Consider the following 17,841-nt stretch of genomic DNA (forward strand, 5'->3'; position numbering starts at 1 on the left):
TTTGATTAGTTCTGTTTTTGGACTTACCGATCGTATATTTAAGTATGAACATGCTATTGATGTGATTTTTGTGAGGGGGATAGGGGTAGGAGCTATATTTGATAGTATTTTATGTGATGTCTGAGGTCTTTGTGAGCTTATCTTGGCTTTTGTTGTATGTCTTTTTCCCCAGATTGTGGGTATGCTTACTTGGTTGGATGATGAACAGAGGATCAAGGTTCTAGGGGTTTGGAGTTTCCTGGTTTGTAGAAAGGATTTGTGTGGTGCTGTAATGATTGGGATTGGCTGTATGTGGTATCCTGCTAGACATATGGTGCCTCTGCCAGCCGGCCGCCACTGCTGCTTTGAGAAGGTCCATGGGTAGAAGAGATGCTAGATCTACACGTGGGGAGAGGGGGGAATCAACCGGAGAGAGTCCAGACCCTTGGGGGGAGGGGGTTATTGGGTCAGGAGAAGGATGGAGAGCAGAAGACCTTTGCTCTGCAGGAGTGTGGGAGACTATCTGATCTGTGAGAGAAGGAAGGTCTGTGCAGAATTCTGTGCTGCACAATGCACAGAATTAGAAACAGAGAAGTAATCTGTGTAAGTCTATAGTATGACACCTTCTTAAATATTATGTGCAGTTCTACTCATCTCATCTCACAGGATATAGCACAATTAGAAAAGAAGAATGATAAAAGTTATAAAGGAGATAAAGAAAGGCTAAGCAGATTAGGGCCAAACCTCTCAGGCCCAGATTCTCAAAACTTTAATGTCATCACTAAACTGTTTTCCGGCGGTTTAGCCTGTACGCAGTTTAGCGGCAGATTATTAAAATTGATTATCTCTGTCTTTAGCGAGGTTTCTAGCAGTCTCTGACACTGACATGCAAATGGGCTCTTCAACATTGAAATGAATCCTCCGGTGGGTCTTAAAAAATGCTGAGCCATTTTCAAAAAGTGCTGTCAGCTTTTGGCAACAAAAATAAACGACTGGTCCAGGGGTGTTGGTCAGTGTCAGAGACTGCTAGAAAGCCCATGTGTTGTAATGTAGTGGGAGAGATGCCCATTCTCTCCGCTGCATCACAACAACCCTTCCCTGCAGCAGCTGTGAACCACCGCCCCCGGACACTTTTCTGCTGCCCTAAAAGCCCCGCCGCGACCCGACCCCCCCCTGCAGCTGGAGAGATGCCCACTGTCCCCTGCTGGCAGGTGACCCCCTCCCCCTTACCTCAAAATAGATGACCCAGAGGGACACAGGCTTCCTCCTTACAACTACCTGCATTGTCTAAAATGGGCCTTCTCCTCCCTCTTGGGATGCACCGGGGAAGGGTCTAAGGCTCTGACTGGCCCAAGTTGTTTAAGGTCCATCTCATGTGAGGGGCTTTATACAACCTGGGCCAATCAGAGCTTCAGGCCCCTCCTAGGATACACTGGGAAGGGGCCTAAGACTCTGATTGGCCCAGGTGCTTAAAGCCCCTCCTATGGAGCGTCCAGGCCAATCAGAGCCTTAGGCCCCTTCCCAGTGCATCCGGGGAGGGGCCTGAGGCTCTGATTGGCCCAGGTTGTATAAAACCCCTCTCATAGGAGGGACCTTAAACAACTTGGGCCAGTCAGAGCCTCAGGCCCCTCCCCAGTGTATCCCAAGAGGGAGGGGAAGGCTCATTTTAGACGATGCATGCAGCTGGAAGGAGGGAGTTCGTGTCCCTCCAGGTCATCTATTTTGAGGTAACGGGGAGGGAGTGTAGGTAGATTTATGGGTGTAACAAATTAGTGCTACATAAACAAGTCATGTGCCTATCTAGTTTCTAGGGTAACTCATAAATACCTCCGCGGATTTTGATTTTTGCCTGCTTATATGAATACAGAGACCAGAGCTATATGAAAGATTTTTATTATAGTTATAAAAATATAATTCACAAGTCAGCAGTAAATAGTAACTAATTATTGTTCACAAAATATCTGAATACATATATATATATATATATATCTCAGTACATAATTATCACACAGTAATTACTAAGCAAATGAGTAAATACAACTAATTCTTACACACTAGTTAATTCCTCATAATAATAATTCCTGATTAGCAGCAATCTAAGATAGCTTATCACCAAAGGAACTTCACTTTCCTTATCCCAAAACCAATAGAATTTTATCTAGCCCAGCTGATAGAAAAGTTAATTCCTGTTCTCACCCTCAGATTAGGCCTCAGCAGAATCAGGGAGATGGAATCCAACCGTTTTCCTCAGCGCAGCAGTGGATAGAATTCTTCTGATCAGGAATAGTCCGTTAGTCACTGGAAAAAAGCTGTAATTTAGGTCTGTCACAGTTCCTTATGTGATAGAAACCAGATCTGTTTCAAAAACAGTTCTTTGTTTTCACTTTCAGCTGAGAGCTAGGTCACAAGAGGTACTTATCAGTTCTTAATTATTAGAAGGTGTGTGTAGAGAAACCTACGCTAAGATCCAAGCTCCCTTACATCCCAGCATAGACTAGCAATTATTAGACACCTTTCTCTTTAGTTTTCATCAGATGACCCCACTAGGAACAATCCAGAAACAGAACCTGAATCAATAGCTTTTTCTGTCCCAAAGCCTTGAGAGGTGCCTTCCGAAGATAAGAACAGCAGAGCAGCTCCTACCTCCTCCAGATTTCTCAGGAGCTGCGCACATATCCTTAGTCAAATGTCCTTGGCTAGAAACACATAGTTCTTGTAACATACCCAGAATGCATCTGGCAGGCAGCAGACAGCAAAGATGATTTTTCTTGCAGAAAATGGTTCATGCTTCTTGACATCAGTGAGAGAGGCCTAACCTTAGGTGTGAGGAAGGAATCACCCCTGCAGAAGGTGGCAGAGATGGGGGAGGGGGGGTCACATGCCAGCAGGGGAGAGTGGGCATCTCTCCTGCTGCAGGGGGGCTCACAGCTGGGATTTTAGGGCAGCAGGAGCATGTGGGAATCTCTCCCACTGCTGTGGTGGTGGTGGGGGGGGGGTTGTTGATTGACAGCTTGAAAGATTGAACATCTCTCCCGCTGTTGTGGGTTGTTGTTTTTTTTTGGGGGGGGTTCTTGACATGTTTTTTCTGCGCATGTTCCCATTGCTATCACCAGCTTTGGGCACATGCAAATTTAGTGAATCTTCGCTGCTGTCCGCCGATCTCATTTGCAGGTGTAATTTTTTGAGAATGTCTCACTTTTTTAGATTCACTATCAAAAAGGCTGTGTTAGCAGACCATCTCTTTTTAACACAGGTTTTTGAGAATCTTGGCCTCAATCTTTTTGTGATTGTCACTCATGATAACAGCCAAACAAAATTGTATCATCCCCCCCAGGTTCTAAATAATGAGCCACCTATGAAGAGTTCACCTAGGTTGTAACCTCAAATGTGGGTTTTGTGATCACTGGGAAGCTCTGGATCAAGGCTTTAAGCTTTAAAGAGGAACAAATGAGAAGGGTTATGATAAATTTTTATAAAATCATGAACTGTGAGAAATCTGATGTTTGGTATCTACCAGGTACTTGTGACCTACACTGAACACCGTCAGAGGCAGGAACATGGGCTAAATGGACCTTGGTCTGACTGAGAATAACTTTTCTTATGCTATGCAATGTTATATTCCTGTGAACTAGGACTTGCAGCCTGAGCTGCATAGCATGTCTTTCAACAAGGAGCCTTTCAATCAATGACTTGAGCCTTTCAAATTCTGTCAGCTAATCACGGGCAAGCTATCTAAAGCATATAATTATGCATTTTTGTTAACAGCATCTCTATGCTAAAGCAGCATCTCATCTGATCCCAACACGGAAGAAAGCTGGAGTGATCACTGCCTCCATGAGAAACAAGCCCCCCTCCATGCTCAGTGTGTCCTAGGAGATAGAAGACCTAGTCAGCGGCAACAATTTAGCACTTTGCAGAGGAAACAACACGATTTACCACCAAATAAAGGCCACTTGCATTCATCCCACAAAATGGAATGCATTTAATTTTTAAGGTGTTTTAATACAATTACAGGTTTATAGTTACTGGAGAACAAGTTAAAAAAAAAAGTCTCATTAGATCAGAATCAGGTTTTGTAAGCATAGAAAGATAAAATGCAATCTGCTTATTTTCCTCTTCAAAAAAATGTGCTGTCCTGCAGTGTCACTGTAAAATGCTGTGCTGATAAGGATGCTTACTTTTGTCTCTATTGCCTAAGAGTTGCTGAGTTATTACTATGCCTGGAGCTAGTTCGCTTTGGGGCTGTTAAACATCAAACCGTGGCTGCACCATGCACCACTCACTGATATTAAAAGGTATTGATGTAGATATTGGTCCTGATGCTTTTAAACAGAATAGTGCAAGTGCACACTGGCAAGCTTATTGCATGGCCCTTGATGAAGGCAGGATCACTTCAAAATGTGTTAGTAAGAAGTCAAATATGAATGCTGCTCTGCAAATTGTACCAGCATATAAAATAAAAACAGAATAATGAACAAATTGCGTTTGAGTTGTACATTGAAAGAAGTTAAAGGAAGAGTTCCTTTGTATCACTGGTGGACAAATACATTCAGTTTACACTATAGAAACACTCGTCCATATCCTCTTGCTCCTTCTTTTACTTTCTGCCAGTGATACCAATCCCAATCCTGGCTCTCCTAATCAAGTCCCACCTTACTTATGCAGATCACACCGTGGCATCTCCAATCTCATCTCTATTCCTCTCCTCTTCCCTTCCTTTCCCCCTTTCTCATGTGCCCTATGCTCTGTCTCTAGTAAGTTTGCTTATGTCCATGACCTTTCTCTCATCTGCTTGCACTAACCGAAACCTAGATCTGCCATGAAGACTCTGCTTCTGTTGCCGCCCTGTATCACAGAGGTTACCTTCTCTCCAATACGCCTCACCAAACTGGTCGCAGAGGTGGTGTGGGGTTACTACTCTCACCTTCTTGTAAATTTGAACACTTTCTTCAACCTCAGTCTTACTGCTTCTTCTTTGAAGTCCAGTCCATCCGATTATTCATTCCTTTACCTCTCAGAATACCGGTCATTTATCAACACCCTGACAAGCCCCTCTCTTCCTTTCTCACAGACCTCGACACCTGGCTTTCCTTCTTTCTTGAACCTTCATCCCCTTTCCTCATTCTTGGTGACTTCAACATCCATGCTAATGATACCTCTAACTCTTACATCATTAAGTTCATAGCTTTAATATCCTCATTCAGCCTTCAGCTGTTCTCCACCACTCCTACACACCAGAATGGCCACTGCATCGATCTTGTCCTCTCCTCCAGCTGCTCGATTGCTAATCTCTCTTCCAGAGTTCTTCCCCTTTCTAACCATCACCTGATAAACTTTCCCAACCCATTTCCTTCCCCAAGACATTTAGAAATCTTCAGGCTATTGACCCTTGCATTCTTTCCACCACTATATTCTTGAATATAAGTCTGTCAATGAGTCTGTCTGTTCCTTTAATACTACTCTCTCCTCTGCCTTAAATATCCTCACCAATCCCATCTCACATTCTTGTAAGACATACCAAACCTCAAGCCTGGCTGATCCCTACAGTCCACTTCTACCATTCCTATGCCTGATCTGCAGAATGTCTCTGGTTTAAATCCCGCACTCATGCTGACTTTATACACTTCAAGTTTCTGCTGACCTCCTTCCAGTCAGTTCTCTCCCTTGCAAAACAAGACTACTTTTCTCAGATCCAACCCCCACCATCTCGTTGCCATACTGAACTCTCTACTTAAGGTGCCTTCACCTCTGTCCCCGCCCCCTCACTTTCCTCCCAGACAATGACAGTGCTTCCACGACAAGTTCCACAAGATTAACCTTGAGTTCTCAACCAGGTCACCTCCCCCTCCCCAGTCCATCCTGCAACTATCCTGCCTTTTCTTCCTTTTTCTGTTATCACTGAAGAGGGAACTGCTCAGTTTCTTTTCTCTTCCAAACACACAACCTGTTCCTCTGATCCTCTTCCCACCTGTCTACTTAGCGCTATTTCCCCAACTGTTATCCCTCAACTGTCATATCTTCAATTTATCATTTTCCATAGCAACCATTCCTGATACCTTCAAAAATGCCAGTTACACCTCTCCTCAAAAAATCCTCACTGGACCCCTCCCCTATCTCTCAACTATCACCCCATCTCCCTCCTCCCCTTCTTTTCTGCCTAGACTTTCTGTCATCCCTAGCTGTTCTTGACCTGCTCCAATTAGGCTTTTGCCCCCTGCACTCTATGGAAACTGCCCTTGCTAAAGTCTCCAATGACCTGTTCCTAGTCAAATCCAACAGCCTCTATTCTGTCCTCATCCTTCTTGATGTATTCACTGCTTTTGACACTGTAGACCACTGCCTTTTCCTTGATGTGCTGTCCTCATTTGGATTTCAGGGCCCTGTTCATTATTGGTTCTCTTCTTATCTTTCACATCACTCCTTTAGTGTATGCAGTAGTCGATCCTCCTCCACTGCTATCCCGCTATCAGTCGGGCTCCCACAGAGCTCTGTCTTGGGACCTCTTCTTTCCTCCATCTATACCCATTCCTTTAGAGCTTTGATCTCCTCCCATGGCTTTCAAAATCACCTCTATGCCAATGACTCCCAAGTCTACCTCTCCACACTAGAAATCTCTGCAGGAATCCAAGCACGGGTCTCAGCCTGTTTGTCTGCCATTGCTGCCTGGATGTCCAGCCACCACTTAAAACTGAACATGGCAAAGACTGAGCTTCTTATCTTTCCACCCAAACCTACCTCTCCTCTCCCCATGCTCTCTAGCTCAGAGGATAACACTATCATCTTCCCCTATTTTTTCTATTATACATTCTTAATGAGTTATTATTTTTTTGTTTTTAGTATCACTGTTCAAAACAAGGAAAAATCCAACAGGTCTGCAGTAAAAGGCGAACACCAAAAACAAAGAAAAGACTGCAGAGTGGAATGTACAAGGTGCAGGAATCTTTATTAAAAGTCTATACAAAATTGTAATCCGTAAAAATGGCTCTCGTATGCATGGAATGTGGACCCAACACGGTCTATGTTTCGGAGAAACACTCCTTCCTCAGGGCTCCTATTGAGAATAAAGGGGATTGTTTAAATGTGTGAAATATGGTGGATGCAGTCATAATGCCACCAGTGACATGTGAATTATGTGAAAAATTACTACGTAAAGAATACCCAATGGTGTCAACTTAAAAGAGATGTGTAAGAGGACTAAAACCTTCCCCGATAGTGAAAAAATTTTTATGCTAAAGGATGTGTGGAGAGCGTGAATGTGAATGATTACAAAGTTATCACTGGTGGCATTATGACTGCATCCACATTTCACACATTTAAATAATCCCCTTTATTCTCAATAGGACCCCTGAGGAAGGAGTGTTTCTCTGAAATATGAACTGTGTTGGGTCTGAACTCCATGCATATGAGCCATTTTTTACAGATTACAATTTTGTATAGACTTTTAATAAAGATTCCTGCACCTTGTACATTCCACTCTGCAGTCTTTTCTTTGTTTTTAGTATCACTGTTAACATGACCCCTGATGCAGGCTCAGTTGAGTCGATTCACAGTGTTGGGTCATTTTTGTCTGTACCAACTGAGACTGGTCCTTTTGTTGAACACCAATAAAGACTGTTGTAGTTATCAATGATCTTAAGTTTTCTTCATTTCCTCAGTTGAAGTGCTTTTGGGACTCCACTTTTTTGTTTGATTATCCCTGTGGAGACTCTGTTCTTCCCCCCTCCCCCCATCTGTCTCTGCATACAGTTCAAACTCCTCTTATTGACCTGCAAGTAGCTCCTCTCTTATCTGCCCCTATATTCCTCCCTGGGAACTTCGATCATCAGGTAAGTCCTTCTTGTCTGTGCCTTACTCCTCCACTGCTAACTCCAGACGCTGTCCCTTCTGTCTTGCTGCACCATACGCCTGGAACCGACTGCCTGAGAGCCAGATGCATTAAAGAGGATTGGTAAGACCACGTGGGTCTGCTTCAATCCGATATTTGGTCGATTCTAAAAGAGCTATTGATGCACTAAAAATGTTGCATTCAAATAATTCGCACGGAGGTTCGTCATAATCCCTGTCTCATCCATCCGATTGATTGCTGTGAGAGCAACTCTCACAAATGTCAAAGCCAGCAGGAGAAGCCCAAACAGCTGAGAGACAGAGTAAGACTCCTGCCACTCATTTGTTTGGGGCAGGAAACCTTGTTTTTTTCTTTTTTTAATGGATAGATGTGGATGTGTTATGCACAATATCTGTCGCATTAAAAAGAAAAGAAAAGTTCCCTCCCCCCCCCCAACAAACCAGCACTTGGCACTGAACCTCCCCTCTTCAGGCAGCAGCGAAAACAGCAATAGGGATGCCCACTCCCTTCTGCTAGACGCCCCCTGAACCATCCCCTCCCTTCCCCTTCCCCCCCCTCAAAAAAAAAGGCAGGAGGGATGCCTACTTCCTTCTGCCACCAGATGCTCCCCCAACCCCCTCTCACAGTACCTTTGAAGAGAGCAGGAGGAAGGTTTGGTCCCTCCAGCTCTGAGGCCTGCTGATCCAAAATGGCAGGCATTTCCCTCCTCTGTGTATCATGTGATGCATGGGAACGGGCCTAAGAATACAGAAGGAAGAGCCTAAGGTGCCTGAGCCAGTCAAGGCCTTAAGCCTCTCCCTGTGCATCACATAATGCACCAAGGACGGGAAGGCCCGCCATTTTGGATTGGAGGGCCTCAGAGCTGGAGGGACTGAGCCTCCTACTCTCTTCAGACAAAGTTACTGGGGGTGGGGGTCAGTTTGGTAGAGCATCTGGTGGCAGGAGGGAGTGGGCATCCCTCCTGCTGTTTTAGCTGCCGCAGGGGGGAGGGGTTGGTCCTCGGTGCCAGTTTGTCGGGTGATGTTGGAGAGGGCTGTCATCGCCGGTGGGGGTGGAACTTTTTCATTTTAAATGGGGCAGATATTATGCGTAATACACACACAGCATCTGTGCCCATTAAAAATTTTTAAAAAAGGTTTGGCATGTTATAAATATTTTTGTATCAGTGAGACAGGTAAGTGATGGGTCTTGACCAGTCGCTTTTTTTGGATCGCTAAAAGTGATCACTTTTTTTTGTGCATGTTAGAGCTTCTAGTTTACATGGCAGGTCAATATTAATGAGCTTATTTGCATGGTTGGATCAGAGAATAAGCAATCGTGCAGAAAACCATGTGGTGAGCCATTTTATGCATCAGGTTGGCAAATGTAATCGTCACTAAACCAGTCAAAACTGGTTTAGTGACGATCGCTGACTTTAGCGCATTTGGCCTCTAAGTCAGTACGTCAAGCCCCATCCTTGGCAGTACTGTATTTATGTCAGACTAAAAGTCCATTTTTTTTCAAGGTTGCTTTTAACTATTAATCCCCTTGTCCTAAAGGGGATTAATAGTTAAAAGCAACCAGTACCCCCTAAGCCAGGGGTGTCCAATGTCAGTCCTCGAGGGCCGCAATCCAGTCGGGTTTTCAGGATTTCCCCAATGAATATGCATGAGATCTATTTGCATGCACTGCTTTCAATGCATATTCATTGGGGAAAGCCTGAAAACCCGACTGGGTTGCAGCCCTCGAGGAACGACATTGGACACCCCTGCCCTAAGCCTAACAAATACCAACTGAGTACCCCACCTCAGACCCACTGAAACTCTGCCCCTGACTCCACCCCCATAATAATAATACTAATTGTAATGCAATTTCTTTCATCCATTTTTCATATACACACAATATAATGGTATATAATGGTAACCACAAAATTTTTAAAAAAGCACAAAGCATGCTGTAGACAGAGAAAATGTTAATCATTTATATTCGGGGGGTTTTCAATGATGTCAAGGCAGATAACTTTAAAATATGCAATGTCACCTCAGTAACAACTATAGAAAAATACACAAATATAGTGAAAAATATAGATAGTAGATATAAATTCTCAAAACCGACACATTTTGATCACTAAATTGAAAATAAAATCATTTTTCCTACCTTTGGTGATTTCATGAGTCTCTGGTTGCACTTCCTTCTGACTGTGCATCCAATATATATATATATATTTTTTTATTTTTTTTTCTTTCTCTCTTTCACTTGCTTCCTCTCCTCCAGACCTCATTCCATTCCCCAACCAACATCTCTCTCATCCTTCTATTCCCCATGCATCTCTACCTCACTCCTCTCTATGCCCAATTTTCTTCTTCCTTTCCCCAGGTGCACCATCTCTTTCCCTCTCACTCATACACTCAGGCCCAACAATTGTCCCTTTCTATTCCCTTCCTCCTTCCTATGTCCCAAGTTAGTGCCCCCTCCCTCCTTCCTTTCTATGCCCTGAGTTCCTATGTTCCTCCTTCTTATGTCCCTCTCACTGCCCTCCCCTTTCCTCCCTCCCTCCCACGAAGCCACACTGAAGCCTGCCTGCCCCCAAGCCAACCCGCCGCCGATTCCTCCTCCCCCCGGTTCGCCATTGCTCCCTGCCACCCAACCGCTCCACTTAATTACCTCCTGCTACTGCCACAACTCCGGGAAGAGCCAGGTGCGTGCAGCAATTGCACACTGCCAGCCCACATCCTCCCCCCCCCCCCCGATGTCAATTCTGATATTGGCGAGAAGGTCAAGGCCAGCCAAGCAACAATTGGCTGGCTCTGACCTTCTGTCTGATGTCAGAATTGATGTTGGGGGGGGAAGGCTTGTGAGCCAGTGGCGTGCAATTGTTGCACATGCCTGGCCCTCCCCGGAGTTGCAGCAGCAGAGGGGGAGGGGGTAATTAAATGGAGCAGGCAGCAGCGAGTGGTGAGCAGCAACGTGGGTGGAGGTCAGCCCACTTACCCCCAACAGGCAATCTGCATACCCCCTAAGGTACGCGTACCGCAGGTCGAGAAACCCTGTCTTAAAGAACCCACTGTAACTGCCTTGTGGCCCTGGGTAGGTCACTTGGCACTCCATTGTCCCAGGTACCGAACTTAGATTGTGAGCCCACAAGGGACAGAGATAGTACCTGCATATAATGTGTATAGTGCTGTGTACACCTAGTAGCGCTATAGAAATGATTAATAATAGTAGTAGTAGAAACCCTCCTTACACTGTTTGGGAATGGAAGTGCTCAGTGCTTTTGTTACGTTAATTGCCTGTAACATAAGCTAGGTCAAAGGCAAAATAAATGTGAGAAGGAAAAATTATTTGGTGATAAAATTGATATAGGTATCATAATTTTTATAGTGGATGGCACAGGTTGGCAATTTCAAACATAATATTTTGATATAATTAGGAAACTATAATCCAGAATATATGCATGTTCTTTTGTTTGCAGGGTCATTGCAAGAGTTGGTCAAGACTAATGATTGCCCAGTGCGCTGGTGCTCTATGCAGCTACGATAGTGGCAGGGGCTCTGAGCTGCCATTCTTACTGTATCATGAGAAGGGGACCCCAGCCAGTCACTGTTGTCATATACTTCTGATATTCATATGGCTCAGTCGGCATATAGATTCATCAGTTTGGCAGGTCTAACTTTAAATGAATAACATATCTCCAAGCTTTACATTTATCTGTTTAGTGGTATAACTAAATCCTTTATAATAATACTATAATCTTGTTTTCATTTATTTATTTATTCATTCATTTATTTAGCCCATCCTCCCAAAGGAGCCTAGAACGGGTTACAAGAGTACATTCATAGTACGGTTAGGACATACTTAGGTGAGAAATACAGATTCTACAGTATTTACAGTATAGACATAACAAGCAGACATAAAATACTGACTTTGTGAGCATAGGGTGGATTTAAATTCACATTCAGTGTAGTTATCACTTGGAGGTAAGATAGCTTTCTTAGTAAGTGGGTGCATGTTTGTTGTTGGAGAATGTAGTAGTAATTCAGATTATATTTGCGGTGGCATGTGAGTATTTGTGAGATGCCGTTTGGAGTTTTAGGTCAAGTCTTTGAGATCCATCCGTCAGGGTGTAGACGTGGGTCTTCAAGGTACTGGGTTTGTAAAGAGGAAGGTTTTCGTGGCTTTTCTGAAGTTCCAAAGACTGTCTAGTGATCTAATAAATGGGGGGATGATGTGCCACATTCTGGGTATGTAGTGAGAATATGAGCGTCTTCGGGATGTCTCAGACGTGAGTGAGCGGCCAGGTGGCAGGATCAGCCGTTTTTCTGTTTGAGATATCAGTGATCGGTTGGGGACATAAATTTGTAGTTTAGATGCTATGTAGTTTGGCGCCATTTTGTGGAAAGTCTTAAAGGCTAACACCAAGGCTTTAAAGGTGCATTGTTTTTGGATAGGAAGCCAGTGCATAGATGTTAGCGCAGCGGTGACATGGTTGCGGAAGCCCAAGTTGTTTTAGGAGTCGGATTGCGGCGTTTTGCACTCCTTGGAGTGGGGAGAGTGTTTTTGTGGGTAAGCCCACTAGTAAAGTGTTGCAGTAATCTAAGAGGGATAATACAAATGCATATAGTAGCTGGGCGAAATCGCTTTCTGAGAAATAAGCACAGATACACTTTAGTTGGCGGAGGTAATAGAAGGAAGATGACACTAATTTTGATACATGGTCATAGAGTGACAGGTTTGAGTCGAGAATCACTCCTACGCTGCAGACGTTGTCTTTGGCTGTAAGGGTGTCATTTCCCCAGGAGAGAGATGGGCGGGGGTTTGCGCAGGTGTCCTTATGTATCCAGAGAAGTTCAGTTTTAGATGCGTTGAGTTGCAGGTTATTTGCAGTAATCCAGTTTTTTTTTATTTCTGTTAGGTAGCATTGAAGTCTTTTTATTTGTGCATCTTGGTGTTGACCTAGGGCAGGGGTGTCAAAGTCCCTCCTCTAGGGCCACAATCCTGTCGGATTTTCAGGATTTCCCCAATGAATATGCATGAGATCTATTTGTATGCACTGCTTTCATGGTATGCTAATAGATCTCATGCATATTCATTGGGGAAATCCTGAAAACCTGACTAGATTGCGGCCGAGGAGGGACTTTGACACCCCTGACCTAAGGGAAGGTAGAGCTGTATGTCACCTGCGAACGAGTGTATTTTGATTTGGTATTTTTTTGCGATGTCGAGTACTGGTTTGACATACAAGTTGAAGAGGAGTGGGGATAATAATGCACCCTGGGGCACTCCGTAGTCGAGAGGTTTTGGTTCCAATAAGGAGGGTTCCAATAGTACTTTCTGAGACCTTTCATTTAAGGAGAACCATGCCAGTGTGACATCACGGATTCCTATAGAGTGTAGTTGGAATAGGAGGATTGAATGATCGATAGTTTTGAAGGCAGCGCTCAGGTCTAGTAGGATCAGATATTTTGGTGCAGATTATAGAATTGTGCCAGTTACATGCAAAATGTAATTGCCTAATTAGGTGTAAATTAACACAACCAATAATCAGCAGTTGTTGGAGTTCAGACACATGTACCTGCACTTACTCATAGCACTGTTCTATAATATCAGCACCTAAATTCTATAGCATGTAACTATGAGGGACAAGGGAGGGGAAGGGAAGAGGCATACTAAGTAGTTATGCAGTAATCTTTTAGGCACAAGCTTTTATACCTGCCATAGAGCTAGAGTATGCTCACACCTAAAGTTATGTGCATAACTGCACACTTATGTTAGTATTCTGTAATGCTAATTAAGCACATAGGGCCAGATTCTATAAAGAGTGGCTAATGCGCCTATGTTGTAGGTGCCGCTCTGTGCAGTTGTCAATCAACCGCTTATAGAATCCCACCAAGCAGCGCCTAGGCATGCTCAGGTGTCACTAGGTATTGGTACAAGATCATCATTTTCAGGTCAAATTGGGAGCTCTTGGTTCATCATGGGCTCAAATTTGTTCAGTAGTGCCTTAAGGCTCATCACTTTCTGCCCTATGTTTAACATATATATTGCACCACACTATAAAATATTGAGTTGTTTGGGTGTGCAGTACCAGCTTTATGCCGATGATATTCAATTTGTTGTCATTTCATGAATCTATTTCTGATGCAATTTCATTTCTGGCATTATGTCTCAATACTATTAAAACCTCAAACCAATAAATTACATTTTAATCCATCCAAAACTCAGGGTTTATTGCTCTCTAGGAGAGCGAAGCTTCAGTTTCCTGACTTTTTCTTATGAGACTACTGAAATTTCCATTTTAGGAGAACTGAAATATTTGGAAGTACTTCTTGATTCTTCACCGTCATTGAAACCACATCTCAAATTGGTTATCCATAAGATATTTTTGAAGATGAAATTGCTACAACCTTTTTATACAGTCGTACAAGCATATAGCACAGTTACTTACTGTAACAGGTGTTATCCAGGGACAGCAGGCAGATATCTCACATGTGGATGACGTCATTCATGGACAGCCTCGCAAGCAGACTTGCTTGTAAAACTTATAAAGTTCGTGAGTGCCTTCCCACCCAAGGAAGGGTGCGTCTCCTCAGTTCATATAGCTAGCTAAGAAGCCAACCAGGGGAGGTGGGTGGGTCATGAGAATATCTGCCTGCTGTCCCTGGTTAACATCTGTTACGGTAAGTAACTGTGCTTTATCCCAGGACAAGCAGGCAGCATATTCTCACACAGGCGTGATCCCAGAGGATTGGAAGATAGCTAATGTTACGCCCATCTTTAAAAAAGGATCGAGAGGTGACCGGGGGAACTACAGACCGGTAAGTCTGACTTCAGTTCCGGGGAAGATGGCGGAAGCGCTGATAAAAGACAGCATCGATGAGCATCTAGAAAGGAATAAACTGGTGAAAACAAGCCAACATGGCTTCTGCAAGGGAAGATCTTGCCTAACAAACTTATTGCACTTCTTCAAAGGAATCAACAAACAAATGGACAAAGGGGACCCCATTGACATCATATAGCACAGTTACTTACCGTAACAGGTGTTATCCAGGGACAGCAGGCAGATATTCTCTACAAGTGGGTGACGTCACTGATGGAGCCCCCTAGCGGATGTTTTCACAAGCAGACTTGCTTGAAGACCTTCAAGTTTGCGATTGGTCCGCTCATGCGCACGTGCCCCTCCCGCCTGGTCTAGGGCATGCGTCTCAGTGTGGCCTCAGTTCAGATAGCAAGCAAAGAAGCCAACCACGGGGAGGTGGATGGGTTGCGAGAATATCTGCCTGCTGTCCCTGGATAACACCTGTTATGGTAAATAACTGTGCTTTATCCCAGGACAAGCAGGCAGCATATTGTCTACATGTGGGAGACCTCCAAGCTAACCAGAATGGGATGGAAGGAGAGTTGGCAAATTAGAACAGATTTTGCAAAACTGACTGGCTGAAATGGCCATCACGCCTGGAAAAAGCATCCAGACAGTAGTGCGAGGTAAACGTATGAACCGAGGACCAAGTGGCAGCCTTACAGATTTCCTCAATCGAAGTTGAGCGGAGGAAAGCAACAGATGCCGCCATCGCTCTGACCTTGTGGCCCGTGACTCGACCTGGCAGGGAGACCAGCCTGAGCATAACAGAAAGAGATACAAGCGGCCAATCAGATAGAAATGGTCCACTTAGAAACAGAGCGACCCAAACGATTAGGATCGAAAGAGAGGAACAGCTGGGGAGCAGAACGGTGAGGAGCGGTGCGCTTCAAGTAGAAGGCCAGCGCATGCTTACAATCAAGAGAATGCAGAGCCACTTCTCCAGGGTGAGAATGGGACTTCGGAAAAAACACAGGAAGAACGATGGACTGGTTGATATGAAACTCAGAAACAACCTTAGGATGGGTATGGAGAACCACCTTATCATGATGGAAGACAGTGAAGGGTGGATCCACAACCAAGGCTTGAAGCTCACTGACCTAACGGGCAGAAGTGAGAGCAATAAGAAACACAACCTTCCAAGTAAGAAACTTCAAGTGACCCCGCGCAAGTGGTTCAAATGGGGGTTTCATCAAATGAGCAAGGACCACATTAAGACCCCAAACCACAGGAGGAGGTTTAAGGGGCGGATGAACATGGAAAAGGCCTTTCATGAAGCGGGAAACCACAGGATGAACAGAGATAGGCTTCCCGTCAATTGGCTGATGAAAAGGTGGACTTGAACTGAAGAGGACTTGAGTCCAGTGCCAGACAAGTGTAAAAGATAATCCAGGACAGCAGATAAGGGGGAAGACAGCGGCTCCTGCTGTCGAGTAGCACACCAGGAAAACAAAGACGTGGGCACAGCGACTCAACTGAAACTAACCAAGCAAGCTGCGGTGCAAGAGGGACAACGATATCGCGCAAAGCAAGGGAGCAGTGCTTCTGGCTCCGCGAAAAACAGAACTGAGGCCACGCTGAGGAGACGCATGCCCTAGACCAGGCGGGAGGGGCTCGTGTGCATGCGCGGGCCAATCGCAAGCTTGAAAGTCTTCAAGCAAGTCTGCTTGCGAAAACGTCCACTAGGGGGCTCTGTCGGTGATGTCACCCACATGTAGAGAATATGCTGCCTGCTTGACCTGGGATAAACTTGGATTTTCAAAAAGCCTTTGACAAGGTACCCCAAGAACGCCTACTACAGAAACTGAAGAACCATGGGATGAAAGGAGACGTACATAGATGGATCAAAAATTGGTTGGCGGGAAGAAAGTAAAGGGTAGGAGTGAAGGGCCACTACTTGGACTGGAGAAGGGTCACGAATGGAGTTCCGCAGGGGTCGGTGCTCGGACCGCTGCTGTTCAATGTATTTATACATGATCTAGAAACAGGGATGAAGTGCGAAGTTATACAATTCGCATACAACACCAAACTATTTAGTGTAGTTAGGACTAAAGAGGACTGCGAAGATTTACAAAGGGACCTGAACAAATTGGGAGAGTGGGCGAATAAATGGCAGAGGAACTTTAACGTGGAGAAATGTAAAGTCTTGCATGTAGGAAACAGAAACCCGATGTACAGCTATACGATGGGAGGGCTGGTAATGGGTGAAAGTAGCCTAGAGAAGGACTTAGGGGTACTGGTGGACAAAACAATGAAGCCTTCGGCACAGTGCGAAGCGGCCTCTAAGAAGGCGAACAGAATGTTAGGTATTATCAAGAAAGGTATTACATCCAGAATGAAGGAAGTTATACTGCCGTTGTATTGGGCGATGATGCGCCCGCATCTGGAGTACTGCGTCCAATATTGGTCGCCGTACCTTAAGAAGGATATGGCGATACTCGAGAGGGTACAGAAAAGAGCGACGAGATTGATAAAAGGTATGGAAAACCTTTCATATGCTGAAAGACTAGAGAAACTGGGACTCTTTTCCCTAGAGAAGCGGAGGCTTAGAGGGGACATGATAGAGACTTACAAGATCATGAAGGGCATAGAAAAAGTGGAGAGGGACAGATTCTTCAAACTTTCGAATACTACAAGAACGAGAGGGCATTTGGAAAAGTTAAGAGGGGACAGATTCAGAACCAATGCTAGGAAGTTCTTCTTCACCCAAAGGGTGGTGGACACCTGGAACGTGCTTCCAGAGGGTGTGGTAAGTCAGAGTAGGGTATTGGGTTCAAGAAGGGATTAGATGATTTCCTGAAGGAAAAGGGGATAGAGGGGTATAGATAGAGGATTATTATACAGGTCCTGGACCTGATGGGCCGCTACGTAAGCAGTCTGCTGGGCGTGATGGACCTCTGGTCTGAACCAGCAGAGGCACTGCTTATGTTCTTAAGTGGGTGACCTCCAAGCTAACCAGAATGGGATAGTGGGAATGTTGGCAATTTAGGAGAATAAATTCTAGAACACTGAGATCTCAGGATCAACATTTATTGGCCATTCCCTCATTGAGAGTCATCAATACGAGACGTCTTACTATTTTTTCAGTGACTGCCCCCAGTCTTGGAATGATCTCCCTCTCTATATAAGAGAAGAAAAGAACTTAGACAAATTCAAGACTAAGCTTAAAAGTTTCCTTTTT

General features: G+C 44.6%; 1 protein-coding gene across 7 annotated transcripts in view; it reads left to right on the plus strand.

Moving 5' to 3' along the window:
• KIF9 (kinesin family member 9) overlaps window positions 1-6,917 on the plus strand; it is a 252,267-nt gene extending 245,350 nt beyond the window's left edge. For all 7 annotated transcript variants that reach the window (XM_033931868.1, XM_033931865.1, XM_033931864.1 and 4 more), the window contains one exon: window positions 3,745-6,917. In XM_033931868.1, the coding sequence (XP_033787759.1) occupies window positions 3,745-3,852 (108 nt within the window). In that variant the 3' untranslated portion in view covers window positions 3,853-6,917. The remainder of the gene's footprint in view (window positions 1-3,744) is intronic.
• The last annotated feature ends 10,924 nt before the right edge of the window (window positions 6,918-17,841 follow it).

This window comes from Geotrypetes seraphini, chromosome 2, assembly GCF_902459505.1.
Source record: "Geotrypetes seraphini chromosome 2, aGeoSer1.1, whole genome shotgun sequence".
NCBI classification, from domain to species: domain Eukaryota; kingdom Metazoa; phylum Chordata; class Amphibia; order Gymnophiona; family Dermophiidae; genus Geotrypetes; species Geotrypetes seraphini.